The sequence below is a fragment of the Pyxicephalus adspersus genome, chromosome 1 (genome assembly GCF_032062135.1).
Source record: "Pyxicephalus adspersus chromosome 1, UCB_Pads_2.0, whole genome shotgun sequence".
NCBI lineage: Eukaryota > Metazoa > Chordata > Amphibia > Anura > Pyxicephalidae > Pyxicephalus > Pyxicephalus adspersus.
The window spans coordinates 62,101,974-62,124,693 of NC_092858.1; the positions used below are offsets into that span (position 1 = coordinate 62,101,974).

The 22,720-nt window shown below is 36.9% G+C and overlaps 2 protein-coding genes across 4 annotated transcripts in view; one reads left to right on the forward strand and one right to left on the reverse strand.

Moving 5' to 3' along the window:
* Window positions 1–6,684, forward strand: part of LOC140331061 (uncharacterized) — an 8,309-nt gene extending 1,625 nt beyond the window's left edge. The window contains exons 2-8 of one of the 2 annotated variants that reach the window (XM_072411782.1): window positions 223–354; window positions 1,125–1,291; window positions 1,636–1,739; window positions 1,843–2,004; window positions 3,045–3,250; window positions 4,068–4,144; window positions 6,513–6,684. In XM_072411782.1, coding sequence (XP_072267883.1) covers window positions 278–354; window positions 1,125–1,291; window positions 1,636–1,739; window positions 1,843–2,004; window positions 3,045–3,250; window positions 4,068–4,144; window positions 6,513–6,592 — 873 coding nt within the window. In that variant the 5' untranslated portion in view covers window positions 223–277 and the 3' untranslated portion in view covers window positions 6,593–6,684. The remainder of the gene's footprint in view (window positions 1–222; window positions 355–1,124; window positions 1,292–1,635; window positions 1,740–1,842; window positions 2,005–3,044; window positions 3,251–4,067; window positions 4,145–6,512) is intronic. The other variant, XM_072411773.1, reaches the window with a different exon arrangement.
* A 3,117-nt stretch (window positions 6,685–9,801) lies between these two features.
* Window positions 9,802–22,180, reverse strand: BIVM (basic, immunoglobulin-like variable motif containing). Of its 2 annotated transcripts, XM_072411756.1 has the most exons (11): window positions 22,057–22,180; window positions 19,822–19,927; window positions 18,179–18,734; window positions 17,618–17,738; window positions 16,927–17,022; window positions 15,075–15,179; window positions 14,217–14,311; window positions 12,700–12,832; window positions 11,707–11,790; window positions 11,027–11,123; window positions 9,802–10,123 (listed from the first exon to the last, which is right to left on the reverse strand). In XM_072411756.1, the coding sequence occupies exons 3-11, from the start codon at window positions 18,633–18,635 to the stop codon at window positions 9,827–9,829; spliced, it is 1,485 nt and encodes a 494-aa protein (XP_072267857.1). In that variant the 5' UTR covers window positions 18,636–18,734; window positions 19,822–19,927; window positions 22,057–22,180; the 3' UTR covers window positions 9,802–9,826. The 2 variants fall into 2 exon arrangements, with proteins under 2 accessions (XP_072267857.1, XP_072267865.1); XM_072411764.1 differs by lacking the exon at window positions 19,822–19,927.
* Window positions 22,181–22,720: the final 540 nt, after the last annotated feature.

Below are 22,720 nucleotides of genomic sequence, written 5' to 3' on the forward strand. Positions count from 1 at the left end.
TTGTTTCATTTAAAATTAATTGTGGTAATGTACAGAACTAAAAGTAGACAAAAGTTGTCTCTGTCCAAATATTTATGGACCTAACTGTATATTACCATGTTCAGATCACAATCACTTCCTATGCTCTTGGTAAATATAAAATCAAGCCTTTGTGATTACTTGATAAAGAGAAGCAACAATTATCATTCAATGATACATCTACTTCGCATTTTTCTATTCAAGGGGGATCCGCTCTGGAGTGCAAGACTCCTTCATACCAACCCCCAAGCAATTAAAGATGTCCACACAAGGTAATGGTCAGAAAGAAGACCTGGAATATTTGCTGGTTGGCAACTGTAATTATTCTAGATGCATGTATGTATGTATTAAAGTAAAACAAAAGCCCAAACTATTTGTATTTGTTTTGGATAGAGTGTGAAGGGTTTAAGAACTGTTGTTAGAGTTTGAGAAATGTATCCTCGCTGTTATTATAAAGAAGGTACACAGACAGCAGTCAAAGGGCCACCCGATACTCCACTCTGCATAAGTATATTCATTGCCTGTGTTTTGTTGCAGATTCCCTTAACTTCCCTTCTGGTGAAACAGTTTTCACTGTTTGAGTTGAAATATTAGAAATATTTTTAATGGAGCCCCAGATAGCAATAAAAACCTACATTTCAAAATACTGTTCCACACAGACATCTCAAATGCCAACAATAGATGGTGCAGGACAACACAGGCACAATATCAGTCTTGTAAAGAAAATGGCGGCTCTCACAGCTGTAAAGCTGATCCTTTACTAAGATTTCATACTGTCCAACTGAAAGTGTCTCTGGGATACCATAGGCCCTTGTACTGACATACTCAAGAGGGCTGTGTTGTCCTTGGTTATATGAATTGTATCGCCATGAAGCACTATCTTTGGAACTCGGAGAGCTAACACTTTATTTACATGCATTAAAGATCTCACAGGTTTTGTTATTTCTCCACTCTATGCAAAACTAAAAATAAAACGAATTGTCTTTTTTCATATTTGTCTATCAGCACTTTGAGTGGATTCATTTCAGAATTGTTTTACTTGTTCTTACTACCCTGGCATTTTATTAGGTATTTGATCATTTTATGTACACACTTTTATGTTTTAGTTATCTCAAGAGTGGGTCAGAAGTCCTGTCTACAGCTACCTACCAAGCTAGCATTGAAGGATTTGTACAATATTTGGATGTGAACGCAGATGAGGCAGCTGAACTTTTCAAAGTGGCAGTATCCCTTGCTAGGGAAGCTGCAGAAGAATTCAACATGCAATCTTCGGGTAATAATTAGCAAACACCATTTCCATCAGTGGCTTGAATCCTATAATTCACCATCTGACCCAAACCGTCAGGCTTGTAGAAGCGTTCTTTAAAATACTTATAAATAAACACATCTGAATAGTTCCATATGGTAATATGTAATTTTACCAATTGCTGTGCAGAAATTAAAGACTTGCTCATAGTACTAAGTTTATTCACTACAATAAAAAAACCTCTTCAACTTTGATGAAGGTCCATAATGACTGTAAAGTACTGTACACACTACTGGCCTTAGAGTTCATGGATGTCTGCTTTCCCCTGATCTGTCAAGTTTTGTTGTCTAATTGTTTTATTGTTTTTTCAGAAAAAAGAAATATTTTAATTGCTGGATCCATAGGTCCATATGGAGCATTTCTTCATGACGGTTCTGAGTATAATGGAAGTTATGTGAGAGACATGAGCATTGAGGTATTTTTTGGAATCTACATTTATTGTTGTTATACTAGTTTACAAAGTCATCAGTGAAAGTAAAATATAATGAGAATTTAAACTATTTTATCTCTGATTTCAGGAGTTAAAGAACTGGCACCGGGTACAGATGCAATGCCTAGCATCTGCCGGAGTTGATCTGTTTGCTATAGAGACAATTCCTAGTCAAAAGGAGGCAGAAGCCCTGGTACAAGTTCTCAGGGAATTTCCAAATTCTAAAGCATGGCTGTCCTACTCATGTCAGGTTAGTGTTTGATAAGAAGGTAATTCACAATGGTATATGAAATAGGTCTGCATTTCTTATGGCCCCTTCCCTGATGTCAGGTTAACCTGAATTGGGGTCATGTTATCCACAAAGAATACTAAAACAAAACTACAGTTTGCCACTGCCCATATAACCAAAGACCAGGCTTTCTGTTTTTGAGGTGAACTGAATCAATGAGAATTGTTTGCCCAAAGAAAAGGTACACAATTGTTCTAAAGTGAAGGCAGCATTTCTAGAAAAGGACCCCCATACTAAATGTGCTTTGGGGTTGCTTTAGCCTGGCCAAATTTGAATTCTGCTTCATAATAAAGTGTGCTTGAACGGTCTGCAGACTGAAGTTAAACCAAAATAGCATTTAAATCAGTGCATTATTATCTATGCGGGAATTTGAAACTTCCAGAATAAGCAATGCAACCCACAATCCTCAAATTGAAGGAAATGTGCATGGAGAAGTGGGCAAAAAAGCAATCAGGAATTGGTAGGTGGTTATGCAACATGCATAATTTTTTTTCCCCCATAAGTGAGCAATACCAGCTTCTAAAGCCAAGGTTATTACTTTTTCCCGAGTACATCATTGGATCTATAGATGGTTTTGTAGAAAGCAGCAAAAGGCAACTTTACCTGTTACCAACATTTGGAAACATTTGTTAACATTTGCTGGGTAATTATTTTGAAAAAGTCATTAATATCTATGGAGGTGTACTTACTTTTTTAAACAACTCTGTGTGTTTAATGGTTTGTCTGGAATTCAATTTTAATGATACAGAGAATCAAGCAAAGTGATCATGCCGCTGCCTGCATTACAGTGGCTTGTGTTGTAGAGTTAACCATCAGATGTACTGCTAGATAAATCCTCTGATAGAGTTCAGGGAATCTGGCAGGGAATTGAGCCATTTTTACTTTTGTTATTCATTTTTAACAACGATTTATTATAGCATATGGTTCAGTATAAAAACATCTTCATTCCTTTTTTTCCTAAAATCCGTGTGACGTGTCAAATTTTGTTCTGTGTAATTTAGAGCATATTCTCCACCAGTTATGGAGATAAGTTTGAAGATGCAGTGAAAGTTGCAGCAACAACATCCCAGTTGGAGGCTATTGGAGTGAATTGCTGTTCACCTGATTTTATTACCTCCCTTCTATCTTCGGCCAACAAAAACTGCAAGCAAGAGATTGGCTGGATTGTTTACCCAAACAGTGGAGAGAAATGGGATCATGACCTGGGGTAAATGTCTCGCCTGCTGCCCTATTTTCTTTAGGAAAAAAAATATATATAATTTATACACACACACACACTGGTCTATACCATATAATATGTGTACACTCTATCTCAGCCATTTCAATAAAAAAAGATGTATAACCTTTCCTGATTTAGTAGATAACCGTTTACCACAAAAGCAATTTAGATTTTCTCAAAGGATCACTTTTGCTTATTCGTGTTATTGGTTTCTGCCCCAGGTCCTGCCAAAACTTTATATATTTTTTGGATGGGGTGGGGAAGGGTTAAAACATCTGTGAGCATCATATTAAATGTTGATTTCCCCTCTCTGCCACGGTAATATGGAGTCAGAGGATGATAGGGGTAAACTATCAAATGAATGTAGAAAAACACAAGTTGGAAAGTGCTAAACTTTCCTTGGTGATTCTTGTTCCTCTCACTTCTTTTCTTGGTGTCACAGAAGGTAAAAGTGAGGGGAACCTCCCCAGGGGAGTAGTCCTAGAGAATATTAAAAATATTGTTTCTAACCATTCCCAATTATATAATCACGAAAACGTTTTGCTGGAGTGGAGTTGCTTCTAAATGTACTATTAGAGAGTTCCAGTAGACACATACATGTTGTATTTATCATATTTGATGTACTGTTATGTACAGTATATAGAATCAATATGTTAAAGTGCCAGATGTGTTCTGCTTGAAGAGTTGCCAAAATGAAGTAACTGATTAAAGCCAACTACCATATTCCCACTTAAGTAATGTGTGTTTATGACAGGGTTTCAGGTTTAAAATGCAGTACTCATGTCACACTTTGTTTCTTGTTTAGCTGGCAAAATTCTAGTAATGGAAAGCCCCTGTCTGAATATGCTCTTGAATGGTTACATCTAGGAGCTAGATGGATTGGTAAGTATAAATTTCCTTTTGTATATTTTATAAAATGGATAGGTTTCAAGCCTTGAAACAGTCAGCATTAGAAGATAAGCGAACTTCCAAAACACTGCACAACAACTATTTTGCTACTGGGGATAACGTGATTTACATAATATCGAGTGTGAATCGACTTAGAATTTGCCGTTCACGTACAGATTTTAAGTTATAGGCGTGCTATAGCTGTTCAAATGGTCGGTAATTGGGTAATGTATTTTTACATGGGAACAATAAAACAGTTGTAGCTACCACTATGCCTGCTGCCAGCGGCTGGGCATGGTCAAGTCAGTGATCTGATGTCAGAAATAGGTATATAGGCAAGATGGACCAAGGGCTTGTCTCTAGTGCAAAACCATCTTATTGGATAGTACAGCTAGGGCAGGGAGTCTGTTTTGAGCTAGACATGAGTAGGCGCAGCTGTGTGAAAAAAACAGACATTTTTTGCTACATTTGTACCCCGTGTGATCAACGCCAGAACCTAACCAAGAAGGTGAGATTTGTATTACTTTGGATGTGAAATTGAAGATCAGGATAAAAGCTGGGCACCTCATATCTGCTGTCAGGTGTGTTACGTTGGCCCAACACAATGGTTGAATGGGAAAAGGAATAAAATGCCTTTTGCTGTGCCTATGGTTTTGCGTTAGCCAAAAGACCATCACTTGGACTGCTACTTCTGTAAAATTGCTGGGTTTTCAAAGAAGACTAAGTAAAAAATCATCTATCCTGATTGTGAATCTTCTCTGAAGCCAGTGCCACATGATGCAGAGAATCCAGTGCCAGTCCCTTCTACATCTGTTGTTTCTGACCGTGACATGTCAGATGAGGAACAGGAGGATGATGTTGATGTTAATTAATGTTATGAACCCCAATTTGAAGAGGGTAAGCCACATTTTATAAGCCAATCAGATTTAGATGATCTAGTAAGGGACCTGTCTTTGTCAAAAGAGAAGTCTGAACTGTTAGCCTCCATATTTAAGGAGTGGAATTTGCTACAAAAAGGGATGGCAACTTCAGTTTTGTGATCATCACACAAAGTTTTCAGGTTATTATTAGCTGGAAAATGACATTTGCTTCTGTACCGGTATGAGTATTCTGTTGATGGAGGTAGGTTGCGAATACATACCAGAGCAGTGGAGATTGGTCAGACTTGAGCAAAGCAAGTTTGAAAGCTGTATTGCTGCATAAAGGTAACGAAAAACTTTGTTCCTCTTGCTAATGCTGAGGGAATGAAAGAGACATACAAATCAATCGAGGTCATTTTGAAATTGATTAACTATTCAGAACACAAGTGGATCGTTTGTGGTGACCTGAAGATGGTGGCACTCCTTCTTGGCCTGCAGTTGGGATATACAAAAAGTATGTTTTCTGTGCCTGTGGAACTGTCCTGATGACAGCAACCTTTACAAAGTGAAAGAATGGCCACCCAGACCTGAACACACTGTGGGCCAGTACAACCGAAGCAGAAATCAATCACTCATTGATCCACAGAAAGTTTACCTTCTGCCATTTCATAATAAACTTGGATTAATGAAAAACGTTGTCGTTGCAATGGATCGTGATGGTATGGGTTTTCAGTATCTGAAGGACAAGTTTGGAAAAGTTATAACATGCTAAACTTATAGCAGGCATTTTTGTTGGTCCCCAAATCCACAATTTGATGTGTGATGCAACATTCAGAGACAAACTCAACCCCCTTGAACTTGCTGCTTGGGATTCATTTGTTCTAGTTGCACAAAACTTTTCTGGGCAACCAGCGAGCTGAAAACCATTCCCATCTGGACTTCTTCCTACAAAATTTGGGGGATGTGAGTGATGAACAAGGGAAGAGGTTGCACCAGGACATTTCGGTTATGGAAACAAGATATCAAGGCCGGTGCAACCCCAACATGATGGGTGACTACTGCTGGTTTCTGCAACGGGAAAGCAGAGCGGCAAATGCAAGTGGCTGAAACACTTCTGAGGACTCAGGTGAATTATGTGTCATTGTATATGTTGTTGCAACATCAGAATACATTTTTGTAACGTCATGAAACTATGAAGCAGTTAGTTATGTATAGAGATTACATAGTAACTGCGGAACGAGAGAATGTAGCTAATCGGGTATATACGCATAATTAAGATTCTGATGTCCTAGGCAAAATGTGACTTTGGATTTGGATTCAGAACACTTGATTTAATATAGGACACATTGATTACACCAAGTAGCAGATATTTATTTTTTTGTTATGCAGTGGAATTAATGTTAATATGTTGTGTTAACCAAGCCTCAAAAATATAATATTTAAAGATTTTCAAATGTTCTTAAACTAGTAATGGTAATTTTACAATACATTTATTACCACAGGAGGCTGCTGTCGAACCACTCCATCTGAAATTAAAAGACTTCAAGATGTTTTACGGCCTGGAGGTCCAAACATGCAATAATTATAGCTGTAAGGTGCACTTAATGCTGAGGTTCAATGTGCTTCTATTTTGCCTTATTTGGTTTCTCCAACACAAATACATTTTTAAATATACACTTACTGTATTCATTGCATATCTTTTTTTAGACCCAGTGATAAAATTGCTTTCTTGTGAGTTCATTTCCCAGCAGAAATCAGAAATAATTAGCATGTTCTGCATTTTGAGCCAGTACACAATGCTGAACTGCAGTGTGATCAGGTCAGTGAGGGTCTGTGTTTTAACAGTATTATAGAGATTATTCAGAATTCATGGACCAGTGCCTTGGACCTGCTTCAAGGGGGTTTGTGTACTTACACACATTTGTGTAGGAGTAAAAGAGAACAAAAGCCCATCAGGCTCACTTGATAGACAAAGTCAAGAGAAAATTGTGTTGTTACCTACTTGGCGGAATTGGGGAGCAGAGAGATAATCTGATCACAGCAGTGGTTTGGTAGAATTATAAACCGTTTTGGAAGGCAAAGCCGATCACTGGCTTTACAGTTGCTTAGTCGTCTTTTTCTAAATCAATGAATTCCCCCCCACTTCCATCCTTACCCCTCTCATCTCCTCAACATTGGGAGTAAGTGTTCTGTAGTTGAAGATGGGAAATGAAATACCTAATTATGCTCCTAGTAGGTAACACAAAAGTGCACAGAAAACACGTGACAGTTCTGAATTTTGGATATAATTAGCTGGTATTTTTCATGTATTGCACAGATATAACAGAAGCTTTCAATGGTATATTAGCTAAACCAAAGGCAAGAAAAAAGAGAAGTTCATAGTTGGAGTTTACATAAATTTTAAATTAAATAACGCTCAGGGCCACAGAATAGCAGCAATCATTTAACTGAAGGTCAACTAATATGGATGATTTGTCTGTGGATTTTACCCGACAATAGAGTGGGTCATCCCCCTGGAAGAAACATTGTGATTTGCCAGTGGAATTATGTCAAACATATGCTCACATCCACTCATCCAATTATTTAAAAACCTCTTTTAGAAATGCCTATAAATTGATTTTTTAGCTTTTTAAGAAATATAGAAAAACACATATGAATTTTTGAAATACTTTGGATTTGAATGGAAATCAGTGATACAAAAGCAAAGAAAGACATTAATGAAATACAACTATAAAAAGTAGAAAATAAGTTTTACTAGTAAGCAAAATCGTTTTCCCGTTCTAAGAGTAAATCAGATTTTCCAGCATTATTAACATGCCGTACAGTTTGGTATGGTAAATAATAAATATATATTTTCCAGCAGAAACATATATATATAAAATACCCTATACAAATCAGTAAAAGAAAAAACAATTGCACAGGATTTTTTTTCCTATTATTATGAGAAAATTGGGGGATAAAAAAAATGGAAAGACCTTTTCTAGTCAGTAAATCATGCAGATTCTTGAACATACTTGATACAATACCATGCTTACTAACAATGTTATATAGATAATATTCTTTGCATTCCTCAACCATTGTTTCCCTCGAACAAAGTCAATTAAATACTGAAATCAAACATCATACTACATATGTGCTTATTGAAAAAATCGAATGGGCCACAGTGAATGACTGGATGTCAATCCTAAAATCATAGCTGGAGCCATTGCTATCATATAGAAGAATACCACTTTTTCATGGATCTTTGCTTTAGAAAGCTACTCAAATGACCATTATTTTTGTCCTGGTTTCCAAAGTATTAATATTAAGAAAATGTGCAAACTGGGATACTGATATATTAGAATATGCAGAATTTCAGTATTTGAGTGTTATTTACAAAAACCCACTGAAAAAGTGAATAACTCCATAAAACATGAGTTGGGGTATTGCACTGTACACAGAAAAGTTCCTATTTTAGAAAGGACAAGCTATTTCACTCCTGTAACAAGCCAACCTACCTGCCTGTTAGCAATCTTCCAGGAATGAATAAACTCCTGTACACAGGCAAAATTTCACATTGATTTCTTTAAAGACCAATAGAAGTTTTGTTTTTTTAAATGCATTTTTAGGGAAATTGTGAAAGAGAATATTGCTCTGAAAATGTGTTAAAGGCCTTGCTTAAAAAGTCTGGATCACCAGTACAAAATTGTTCAAGAGCAGAAGGCTGAAGAGAACTTCATTAAGAAACCAGTGCACCCCTTCCCACCCCTGCTTAATCAGAACTAGAGCGTTACAATCAGAAGGCAGCATATTCTTTGCTAAATATAAAACTCTATATCTGACTATGTGGGGGTCCAACTAAGTCTGCAGCTTTTACATAGAGAGAGCTAGGCCCTTCTCTGCAGCCTTCTGGTCTTTAACCTGTGGCTCGGGGTAAAAAAAAAAAAAAAAAAGTATATTAAAGTTTGAAACACAAAATCATGTCAAAGTTTATTAATTTTTTTAACTTTATTATTTTGACATGATTTTGTGTTTCAAACTTAATTACACGGATACTATTATATTATACTGTAAAATAAATTTTCATGAAAACCAATGATGTACTGCTTTTAGACATATAAATCTGGACAGAAATGAACCACCGAGGAGGTGAATACAAATTTGTACTGGTGTATTGCTAATTTAAACAAGCCAATTAAAGCAGCACATGTACATAAGCAGTTAAAAAAAAAAAAAAAAAAAACTTTGAAGTGGACTGAAATAAAACAACTGTGTCATTAGCGAATACAGAACCATCTTAGCAAATTCATGTTTTGCTAAGCACCAACTGATCGTAAATGTGTCACTTGCCGGGTGTGGCAAGAATGTATAGTTAATTCCTCACTTTGAGTCATTTAACCACATTAGATAGTGTTTTTTGTTTTCTTAACAGGTTGCTAGTACTAAGTTGTTCAAGGTTTTCTCCCAGCTTCGTGGATTTGGGTATATAGGTAATGGCTTATCTTTGAGGCAAAAAAGCCATGATTCAGTATGCAACAAAGTATTTGTTATACATACAGTATCACAGGTATGATTACAGCATTTCAGTATTATAAGCAGCTTACAACCCTATTTTGGATAACAGCAGAAATCTCACTTCGACCTTGTATGGCATTAGAAACCACTGTGTTGTAATATTACTAAAGTAACAGATATGAGCAAAAGTAAAAAAATACAAGAGGTATGTGCGTGTTGTTTATACCTCTAAAACACAGGTTTCACATTCTATCACTATTGCTGTGAACTGATAAAATAGCACACGGTTGTAGTATATCATTTTGAAATGGTGTATTTCAGGTCAGTCAGTTCCATCACCATCTGTTTCACTCTCTGGGGAGCCACTGCCCCGTCTCTCATTGACATTATATATCCTCTTCCATGCAAGCTCTTGCTGAAAGCCAGTACTAAATGACCTTCCCAGGTGGCTGTGTGGTTTCTTCGTCACATTATCTTCACTTTCTGATTTAGGGATTCTTCTCATTTGAGCTGGAGGCTGGGGATCAGGTCTCAGGTTCCCAAGCTGTAAGGTCCAAGGACCAAATCTTTGCCAGCTGAGTCTTTGAAAAGCCATGATACAATGGAGGTTTCCTCCAGTCTAAAATAGGTTACATATTACACAATTATAATAATATACAATTATAAAAAAATTTTAAGAACCCTATTGTAAAATCATTTTCTTGAAGTCCATTTAAGGACACGTGAACCTTTGGGTATACAGAAGGATTAGTAACATAACTTTAGGGAGAGCCCAGTATAACGCTTCTACTACCAGCATGCCTCAGATTAATAGCAATCACTACCAATGACAAGATCATTCAAGCAGTGGACTCTTTCCCCTTATAAACTCTAAGAAAATAATTTTACTGTAAGTGGCCCTTTTCTTTCTTGTCCATTGAGTGACATAGATACCTTGTATGTGCAAAAACAAGGGAATGTCAGGAAAACGGTCATCTTAACCAACAAGGGCAGACTTCCTCACAACCTACCATGAGGAAAGGAAATCCTAAAATCCCATATGAACTGAAACAACCTTCAAGCCCCAAATCAAAGGGGAGTCTTTCCAGACAACTTACTGAAGAGAAACCTGAGGAGGCAATCTTAATATAATAATTAGTCACGCAAACAAAAGAAACCATGATTCAAATCTCAGTAGGGAACCAACATAGAGAAGAGGACGAACACCAGTTCAGTCTAGAATAGAAAAAAAAATGGAAGCCTTTAAAAAAATCCAGCCTTCTCAAGCATAAAGGCCAAAGGGGGATTTAAATTTTTTTTCCACGGAACAAAGATTCTTTTTCTTTATCAACATTCACTTTACCCCCGCTTTAAAAAAAAGTGGCACAGATCATAAGATTCAAACTTCACACTGAAGAGCCACAGAAGACAGTAGTGAACCTCTGGTAGCAGCAGTAAAATAGCAGGGTCCTTACATACAGGGTTTCTGACAACAGTTACTACACTTTTTTTTTCTGATGTAAATTACAGTGATAAAACTCACCCTTTTAGTTTTTCTGTATTGTAGGCCCCTTTCAGTGTGTCGAATATCAAAGAATTCTGGATTTTGGGTGTTTAAATCTGTAACAATGTCTGCCCATCTAAAAAAACAAACAAAAAAAATGATAAACATTAATGCAGCCAATAAACAATTCTAACAAACATTTTCAAAACAAATTAGGTTTGGATGATTTTGTGTTATGATAACATGATACATGTCCTCTAAATATTTAAAGCTGACAAAAAAAATACTTGGGCATTATATGATTTGTACTAAAATAAACAGTCATTTTGTTCCACCAATTATATTTATAGAACTTCATAGTTTATTCTTCATGTAGTTAAATGGTTACATTTGAATATTTTTTATATATATCCAAGGAAGGTTGTTGCATGATTTCAGAACACCAAACAACAACATTCTAGTTTTTTCAGAAGAGCAAACAAAACTGTTCATGGTTAAATGTGAAAGAAAGTAGAATGTTGTATGCTACATGTATATTTAAATAATGTAACACACTGGATTCACATCCTTGCATTTTTGCTTTATATGCATATCTTTCTAGAAAGTTTCCCATCTTTCCTTTATTCTTCCAGTGTAGTTTTTGAAAATAGAATGATTTATTCATGTACAAACCTAATATGATGACAATGAACTTGTGTAACATTGAATAGCTAACATACTTTTTACAGTGAATCGTTGGATGTTTTCTGCTTGGCTCTCCTATTAATATCCAGTATTCAACTTCATGCTGAAACAGCTGATCTCTAGAACAGAAATATATTAGTAAAACATGTAATTAGCATACCACAGTGTACATATTTTTTTATAAGTTTCTTTTACTATTTAAAGTGTTTTATCAAATTAGAAGTACAGGAAACTTTCTCCTGGGAGACATACAAGGCGATGGCATTGCTGGCATCTTTAGGAAAATTTGAGCTGCCCAGCTTTTTCCTAATTTATTAGTACCCAAGTCATTAAACTAAACAAGTATATACTGTTTTTTTTGCCGTATAAGGCGCACTTTTTTTCCCCCAAAACTGGGGGGGGAAGTTGGTGCGTCCTATATGACAAATGTGTTATAAAATAATTAAAATAAGATACTCACCCGATACCCGATCCTGCGTGTGTCTCTTCTTCTCGCTGTCTGCAGCGTGTGTCTCCTCTCCTCTCTGGCAGCAGCGTGTGTCTCCTTCTGGCTGCAGTGCAGAGCGAAAGAAGCCGGCACAGCGCCCCCTGCTGTTCCCTGTCCTAACTGCCGTACAGTGGAAAAAAAGCACAGAGTGATCAGAAGGGGAATTTGAATTACACTGAGTGATCAGAAAGGGAATTTGAAAGGCACATGAGTGATCAGAAGGGGAATAATCTTTCAGAGTCTTTTTTTTCTAGATTTTCCTCCTTTAAAATTGGGTGTGTCTTTTATTCCGGAGCGTCTTATACGGCGAAAAATACAGTAGATAGATATCTGAAATGCCTATCCGCATACTTTTATGAAGTTAAATCACTAAAGTCAGCATGATATAAGGGAAGCATGGAGGCTATTTTTTGTTATTTTTTTAAGATGTTTAGTGTTTGGTTAATATTTCCCAACTTCACATACATCAACAACCAGTAATAAAATATTTATACACAAATCAACTGGATGTAGAACTTTTTAGACCTCAGAATCTGCTCACCTGTAGGCTTTACATGCCTTTATTGGAGTGGCTTCAAATCCAATAGGACAAAAGTAATGATTCTGGCAGTGGTAAATGTAAGCCATGCAATCTTCTTTCAAACCCTGAGTTAACTTAGACAAAGCTCCAGCCGCTGAAAAGCATAAATAGGAAACCGGGTCAAAACAGCAGATATGCATTTTGAGAAAAATAGGCACATGAAACAAATCTACTCCATTCAGAGATTAAAAAAAGGATTCATAAACTAGTATAAACCAATTAAATCTACAATTTCATTATTTTGCCACACTCCCTTCCCAATTTCCCCTGCATCATAAGCCATTCAGACCTCATAGTAAAGTTTACATGGTTTTAAATGTAGATGTGGAAGGTTAACAGTTCAGGCAGCCAACAGCAGCGTCCTTTATGTGGCTACTGTATCCTGTAGTGAATTAAGGGATCAGTGGTAGGAACTGCTGAGCAGTTATATAATGAAACTATTATTATTAATATTACACAGTATTTATGGCGCACCATCATATTACGCAGCACTGTACAAAGGCCATAGTCACTAGCTGCTTCTCAAAGGGGCTCACAATCTAAGGTCTCATAGTCATATGTCTTTAATACAGTCTAAGATCAAGTTTTGAGGGGAAACCAATTACCCTAACTGCATGTTTTTGAAATGTGGGAGGAAACCAGAGTACCCAGAGGAAACCCAATCAAACACAGGGAGAACCTGCAAACTCCATACAGATAGTGTCCTGGACGAGATTTGAACCTTGGACCTAGCGCTGCAAAGGCCAGAGCACTTACCTCTGAGCCACCGTGCTACCCATAAATGAAATGCGGTAAATATGGATATACAGTATATATACATATTTTAACAGAAGCTTATACTAACAGACTTTAAATAAATATCTTGAGAAAACCCACACTGCCCAAAACTAATTTTTCCCTTTATACATCACTGGAAAATTCTCATACTGCATAGGTGGTATTTAAGTCCTGCTAAAATATTTTTTACAAGTCTTATCTTACCAACCCCCACTGCTAAACTGTAGTTATTACACACCTGGGATCATACTTCACATCTGATTGACATCTCCTAAGCTCCACACCTTTGAAATATACTTCTATAATAACTCCATCTTAAACTTAACCCCCTTCACCCCCCCCCAAAAAAAAAACATGGGAGGCCCTACTATTTAAAGCCCCCACCTCCCCAAAATCTCAGATATCCCATGTATTCCATATCTCACAATAAATGAACGTCATCCATGAACAGATCACCATAGCCTGTCAGGTCTCTGTCCTAACAATGCTCTAACTTGCATCTGAAAAAAATGCCCTATTCATTCCATAAGAGTGGAGGTTTTCCCTCTTGCATATCTTCTCATAACTCCCTCACTTTTTTCTTGTCTCTCTCCTCCTTTCTATTTACCTTCCTTCCCTTCATGCTCCTTTTCCCAGTAAAAGTCTGTAGATCCCATTAATGGGGTCTTAGACAATGGTGTATCCTTTAATAAATCACTCACCAGACTCTCCAGCAGTCTTGTTTTTTCCATGAGGTTTGTAAAGAACATATGAACATCCTTTTACATGAAAATGATCGTTTATTTGTCTGAACCATCTAGGAAAAAGAAGAACAATTATTTAAAATTTCAAAAGATTTAAAAATAAAGAAAAAACTATCAATAAAAGCTAAAATATTTGCAAAACCTATACTTGCCTAAGTGAGTTTTCACCAATATATCTGGTTACTATGACCCCTTTTAAGGGTAGGATACATTAGGCAGAAACTAATACCAGTCATTTCTTAATAGTGATGTGCTGTAAGCAGGAAAATGAGCTGGCAGATCTGGGCTGTTCAATATGCAGTGATTATTACCTACCAAAAGTGGTCCATTAAAGGAAAACCAGTAAACCGGCATCAAGGTTAAAGGCGTCCAGGACCCAATGATTCGCATGGCGGAGAGAAAGCGGACCAAGATCAAATAGAAGGTATAGATGAGCAAAACTGTGATGACCAAGCCTTGTGGTACACCAACAGAAAGAGGGAGTGTGTAACAACACACATCCTACGAAGAGCAAGTACTACCCTTAATGACAAGAGAGGAGAGGATCTGGAGAAGCAGGGGATGGTTTACTCGGTCAAAAGCCTAGATTTTAGATTTAGCAGTTAGTAAGTTGTTAGTCACTTTCACAAGGGCTGCGATTAATGCGGAAGCCATAGTGGACGAGACTGTAGATTATTTAAGAAGAAAAAGCAATAAGGCATATATAGGCCAGTAGGTGGGTGTGGGGTCAGCAGGATATATAAAAAGCTTTGCAAGTAATAGTGTTATGCTTGAATATGAATATGTCCATAGTATAAAAGAATTTTGCAGACTAACCTCATCAAAGTGGTATTTCCAGTAAATGGACCAAAACGAATCTCTTCAAAGGGTGGCTGGAAACCCAATATATGTAGAGCTTCTTCTTGAGTGATTGGTGGGAGGCTTTGTGGGAAAGAAATCAAACAACTTTATCAGAAACTTTTTTTTAAGTTTTTTTTTAAACGTTTTTAACACGTTAACTCAAATACTGGAAAAACTAGATGTTGCACAAATTGATGCTTCAAGACAGCCTTCAGAAACCTTTTTAACACAGAAGAACCACATATACATGAGTTATCCTCATGAATTATATGGAGGATAATTCATGCATATGTGGTTTGCATGTTTTGTTGTGTTATCGTTTGTTTTAAATTTTTATAATAAAGAATTTTCAATGTTACTGGTATTGTTGAAATTTACAACTGTTAGTTACTCGGCAACAAAGGACTTGCTAAAAAGCTGCTAAGCGTTAAAATAATAGAGTGCAACACATTTTGTGCAAACTATGTCATAATTCAGTAGGTATATTTTTGCACTTTTCATTCTTGTCTGTTAATGGAATGTACATCTCTAATCCATTTAGTTATATTCTGGAATGGTGCATCGTTTCTTCAGTACCCAGTAACATGTTATACCCAAATATTGATATGAGTAAAAAATGCTAGAAAAAAAATGAAAGGCTTTAAAGCCTTTGTCAAATATTTGTCAAGTGACATGTAGCAGCCACTCTACAAACAAAGAGTATATTTACTTCCCCTGAAAGTTAGAATTTTAACAACCACTAGAAATCAAGATACTGGATACAGGGAAAGAAACAAGTATATGCCTTTGTTTATAAGAATTTACATAAAAAGATATGTAGGAGCAGGGCTCCGCCTTGTTCCTAACATTGGCGATTGATAGGAAGAATGCCCACCAATACAGTATTTAAACAAATGTCTGCAGTTGCTTCTCAGAAATTCATCATTACTGAAACAAGCAACCTCTTGAGTAACCCTGGATGGGAACAACCACTTTAAAGTAATCTGTCATAGACGTGGCATATTCACACTGCACATACAAGCATACAGTATGTCAAATAAAACAAATTAAAACAATGAACGGTTTTAGGCATGTTGTATACAAAGCTTACCTTTTCCAGTATATGTCAGGTTTGACACACTCTGTTACTGTACTGGTAAATGAGGGCATCCATCATATTAAGAAACAACATATGGCTCACAAGTTAGAAGTGGGAAAGGCTAAGTCTAGTTTTGGATACATTTAAACCGACTATATCTGGATATGCTGATTATACTGTGTTTCCTTGTGAACCCAGGCTTGTTTACTTAAACACAATAATCCTGAATAACGTAAACCCTTATCAAAGTTTAATGTGCAAAATAAATGAGTTACTCTAAAGTTACTCTCATGCTAATCTGCCTGTTCCTACATTTACTTTTTTCTCCTTCCTGTCCAGAATTGGACAACACCTACATTTCTATTTCCTACATTAGGGATTAGGTACTATTACTTATTAAGTACTATATTAGCATTTGCCTGAAAAAAAAAAAAAAATTTATTGTGCACCTTTTTTCCTTAATACAGCTTCACTTTAAAACACTGATCATTTTCTTGCATAAGCGGCCACTTGGCCGGCGTTTTTCATCTTACATTCAATTACCATAATCTTGAGACCTGTTGTGCATGGATTTGAGCTTTAAACTCGACCTATCTTTTATTCAAAACAGTTGATAATAAATCATCACAAACAAGTTCCTATCATAAATTGTAATGTTCATGAGAAATTACTAAAACAATTTGGATATTAATCAGTTTTCTGCATTACTTGAATACCCTAGTAGGTATTTATTGACTTAAAGCACTATACCTTCCTGATCCCAGAGTGCTATATAGAAAGTTCCAGCAGGATACTAGAGATGAAATACCACAGGAGGTCTTATACTGGGGCCGACTGATGCAATACCTGGGGAGACAAATGTGGAGTATTATATATTACCTTTTATAATATACATAATACACTGTAAATATTTATACATATTTCTTCAACACTACAATTCCCATGATACAACAATTGTACTACTATTAACAATAAAGTGGGTAACATTTTTTTTTTTTTTTTTTTTTTACACATGTACAATGTTTTTGGCCAAAGCTGTAACTCCTTCCTAAATCATTTTGTGTAATTGTGTAATAAAAACTGTCACCCTCAAGGATCTGACAATACCTTTCATTATCAGGAGAACACCAGGACCCTCAGACTCCAGGGCATACAAACATCCACCTTTGAAAAATTAAAATGTTGGTCAGCCCAATTCTGCACTTCCTACTGAAGTTTAGGAATGAACGTGTAATAAAAGTCATGGCAGGCTGGGTAGGAATTTTTTTTTTAACAAAACATTGCATTCCAGTGCACCCCAGGTATGATGGTTCCTGAAGATGAAGAAATGCCCTAATGGGTTTCATTACAGCTGCACATTTACAAGAATGTTTATCAGGAGTCACCTAAAATACCATACTTTGAGTTTGTAAATACTGTTACAAATAAAACGGGCTAGTACCATCTTCGGAGATCTAGAACTTTACGTTGCTTAATCTCATCCACTATAAAGTGTTGAGTGCATTCCTGTAGTGGCTTCACTTTTCTGTCTGGCTTCTTCTTTGGAATTTGTTTAACCACACCTAGATCACAATGGATCAGAAAAAGAGAAGGTTAATTTAAAAAGTTTTCTCATATTAAACTAACAGAAAGAACACAGTAAGTATCCTACAAATTTAAATCACAATAATTCCCTTTTAACCCTGTTGAGTGGTCTAGAAAATTACATTTGGAAGCCCAATGGCTTCCCAGCTTTACCCTCCTGACATATGGATAACTTTTCTTTAAGCCACTAAAATCACTTTACCACCATTTACATGAAGGGTACAGTGAACATTCTTTTTTGCATTGCTAAAGCATGTGAAGGACTAGGGAAGGTCTCTGCAAATACTTCTCTCTGCCTCTTTTATCTACCAAAGTTTAGCAGGGTATATTTTTACCCACCATTGTAACTTTTCTTTAAACTTGTTTATTTATCCTGTACAGAAAATAAAAGGAAAATATTAGGGCAAAAAATGTTTACCTGTCTTGGGTTTTAACTTTGTAGTCATTGTGTTGAAGTCAGATTTGTCAATTTCCCAGGCAAGAGGATATGTCCCAGGGTCACTAGATAAAGAGTCCAAGTTGGTATCTTCATTATAAATGCTGTCTGAACCACTAGCCGGAATATCTATGTAATTTAACGAGTTGTTTAAGCTGGGTTTCTCCTGGGAACTTCCACTGCTAGCAGAACTAGAGGTTTTGCAGAGAGATTTAGCTTGGTTTAGGAACGCATAGTCTGAGCATATAGTATAGAACTTTTCTTTCGTATGAGTCACTGGACATCCCCAAGGATAATGACGATCACTAACAGATTCTAAGTTTCCCACATTGTAGGTCTTGACATTGTCTTGCAAATTGTCTTTCTCAGTTTTCTCTGTGGACTTCTGCTCGTTGTTGCAAGAACCATTAGCTTCTTCGTCACCCTCTACGTTAGGCATTGAATGAAAAGGCAATCTGGAGTTTACTAAAATTCACCTTGTACACAAGGATTACTGGGGTAAGGGAGGCTGGCTATTTGATCTGATGTTCTTCAATGCCTAGAAAAAGAAATAACATTAGCTAAGTTATATCGTATATTACAGATAGTGCCCGAGTTAAGGAGATCTGACATACAGGCTTCCCTGTGCAGGAAGGAGGTTTGATGGAGGGTGGTTCACATGACTTGCAGAAGAAATCTTTTGCTAAACACAGCTGAGGTTGTGGGCGATCTTAGGGAGTGAGCTCTTTCTGCAGCCTCCTGTAACTCTTTATTGACTCTAAGTTGTTAATGTCTAGGCTTCATAAAGTTTTTTTTTTTTTTTTGCTTTGTTTGTAATTAACTCACAGTGAGGATTTTATACAGTAACTGACACCACACTGCCTAATATGTTGAGACAAATATCTGTCCTAATTGCATTTCCTAAATTAATATATCTGTTCTGGCCTACATACAAATTCAACTTAAGAACAAACCTACAGTCCCAGGGACTACCTGTACTTCTATACTGCAACTACAGGAAGAATAAAAAGAATACCCACATCCAGCCTTGCCGAATAAAGTTGGACATTACACAGCATTTAAACACTGGAATGCTACACCATCAATATTATATTGTCACCCATTCTTTACATGCAGGTGATATCCTCCTATTCCTCAGATTAATGATTTCATTTAGTATTTCTAAACTTTCTAAAGCATTAAAAACAAATAAATAGCTAAACAATTCCAACCAGATACTGTATAGATTCCAATCCGCCAGTATGTAATGCAAAGGACATTGCCATATCATCCTTTCATGTATGATTACTTTATTACATTATAATTTTTTTTTGCTTAAATTATCTTTTCATGTAAAACTGCAAGATTGTGAGTGCAGAAAATATATTTTAGAGGATTACCAGAGCTCTAGATAGAAACAAATACATATGATCAGAACAAAGTCAGGCAGGATGGGAAAGCTTGGAAAGACCACACTAGGGTTATAAATAAGGGAATCAGACATTGGGATTCTTCCAGGTGTATGTGTTTCATTGATAGTGAATGATTTCCACCAGGGAATGTTTGAGTTGATGTCAGATTCCCTGTTTTATAAATTGAGCCCGTCATACCATCAAAGAGAAAAACTTGTGGCTAGTTTACTTTACTTTTTACTTGTTCCTCTCTACAGATATGACTGAATGTCTTCTTCCAAAATTGCTGGTTTACTGTCTGTCGTGAACACCACACTTCAGTGCTTTCTCTGCCACTAACCTGAAATAGATATAATAAATTATTCACTGTAATTATCTTGCCTTACATACTGGTTCTGCATCAGTGACACGGTAATACAGCACCTAAATCATAAAGATTGGGGAGCTACCCATTACAGTAAAAAATAACAATGGCACCCAATGCACCTCACTCCATATAGTTGTTTTTTTTTTTTTTAAAGAAAGATGAACTTTTATTTCTAAATATAAACAGTGCTGTACAACTGCATATCTCTGTACCAACTCTGTGATGTACTGAACATGAGCAGGGCTGCAAAAACACAATGGTAACTACACAAAACAAAAGTTTTTGGATGTACTGATAGCATGGGATGTGGAATATTTCAGAATCTATCCAGGCATTAAACACAGCAGTACGTTGGCATCCTAATTTGCTAACAACTATCCCAATATATGGATATGGACACTGAAAAATTAGCGTGGTTGGAACATCCTACAACAACATAAGACAATTGAAAAAAATCTTAAAATATAGATACCATTAGTTTCACAGAATTCTGGGTAAGTTCTTCTCTAAGTAGAGAAAGATGACTAAAGGGCAGATTTATAAAACCACAAAATACTTCTGTAATTTATGTCTGCGCTGTTTAATATTTATTGTGTTGTAGACATAGAGATGTGTAAATCCCTGGACTGGATGAACAAAAATACAAATCCATTGGTAGGCAAAACAACTCTTATATGTGATGATGTTATCGATTCCATTTATTGTGTTTTTACTGTGGTATATGTACAACTGTGATAAATAAAAGTGCAGGGAAGAACTGCATGGAAGTGATAAAGAAAGCCATTCAATAGCATAACAGTGTTTCTCAACCTTTTTAACGTGTGGGAACCCCCTCTTCAAGGAACCCCAGCTAGAATTATTATTACCAACAGCTGACAGTATATTAGTGTGGTGGTCAGTGGGAAAAATATCCTTATAGATAGCCAAAAAGTGCATTGGTGTCACTGTAACTGATCTGAGAGTCACAAAATGCTCGCTGCGCATGAAACCTCTAGCAACCTCTGGAGGAACCCTGGTTGAGAAACACTGTTATACCTTAAAGGGGATCTAAACTCAGAATTTTTACTTTACATACAAGGATAGACAATCCCTTAATTTAAAGTAAAAAGTTGGTTTGTTTGCTTCTTAAGTGAATTAGTGGGAAGTTAGCATCGTACCTACATCACGCATCCCGGGAGGCTCTTGGCTGCTCCTTCTGAGCATGTCTGAGCATCTCGGGCATGCGTGGAAGGAGCCCTTTCATCAATAGAAAAAAAATTCACAATCTTAAGCATCCGCAATGAGATCTGCAATTTTTTCCCTACATCACCCCACCTCGTGCCTGCGCAGTGCGAGATCCAGTGATGCAGGAAAAAGAACTTGGAAGAAGAGAAAAAAAAAAAAAAAGATGTTGGCGTCCAGCGCTCCCTCTGCGCCTGGCCGACACAGGACCGGATGGAAGAAACCTCCTAATGGACAGACTGATCTGCGGGATTAAAGGTGTGATTTTTTTTTGTTTGGGGTTAACTACTGCTTTAACCGCTTCCAGAAGTCATGTGGTGTTGGTAACGCTGAAATACCAAAATGACGGGACCCAGTAAGTGACAGTAGGAAGTATCAGGTAATGTTCCTCCATTTACCTGCACCCTTAGGATGGGGATACTAACGCAGTGCACTTTGGCTAGTGATATGGGAAAAAATTGGAAATGGAAAATGGTCAAATGGAAAAAAAAAAAAAGCACCACGGTAAAGCTCATCAGCCCTGTGTTTCCGCTAGCAGTACAATTGGTGACCATGCAGCAATATATAATAATGTGTTAATACAATGCCATCACAGGTTAGGAAAACCATCTCCTGGAGGAAGGTGACAGCTGAACAATGTGCTGCAATGTACAGTCTACAGATATCTGTATTTGTATCTTATTACAATACAATGTTATAAATGTAAGCAGATAAATCATTTCTATTTTGTATCACAATCCTACAATAATAATAATAGAGGATCCAGGAGATGGCAGGCCTGTGTGATGAGCTCCAGGACAACCTAAACACAACAAAGCAGCAGATATCTGAGGGCTCACACAGCAGCACTGCACAGGCTGTACGTCTCCTATACTCCTCACCTCGTCTCAGCTCCCCGGGGATGAGATTCGCTCACACTGATGGCAGGCGAACAGGACAGCTCGGTATATGCGGTGTGATGTCTGCACCTTGCATCCCCTCTGATACCCACCACTGTCAGCCAGACCTGGGGGTGAGCCATACTGACACACCGCCCCCTACTGTACGGAGGACCGTGACATTTAACCATGTCACTGCCAGTGCCTGGGCGTACATAAACTGTGATTTATCTATTTTATTATACCTGAAGAATATCAACCATGAAAGAGGTAACAAGCAGCATTAGAGGTGTTACAATAAGTTATATTATACATTTAGACATTTAGTTCCATTGGGGCTGGAGGTGAAACTAGGGAGCTGCTATGTATTTGTAAACATCTTGTTTTATTAAAGGTGTAAAAAAATTACGAAAATATTGGCATGTGAGATGACAATACTAATATAATGGCATCTCATGGGGTGGGACTTGTAGTATGTGCAGGAGAGGAGTGCAGGGTGTTATATCAGGCAATAGGTGCAGGAGAGGAGTGCAGGAGGTGTTATATCAGGCAATAGGTGCAGGAGAGGAGTGCAGGAGGTCTTATATCAGGTATTTTCTTTTCGTTATACAGTTTTATTAAACATTACACCATGGGATGCACAAAATGATATAGCTGGGTGTTTAGT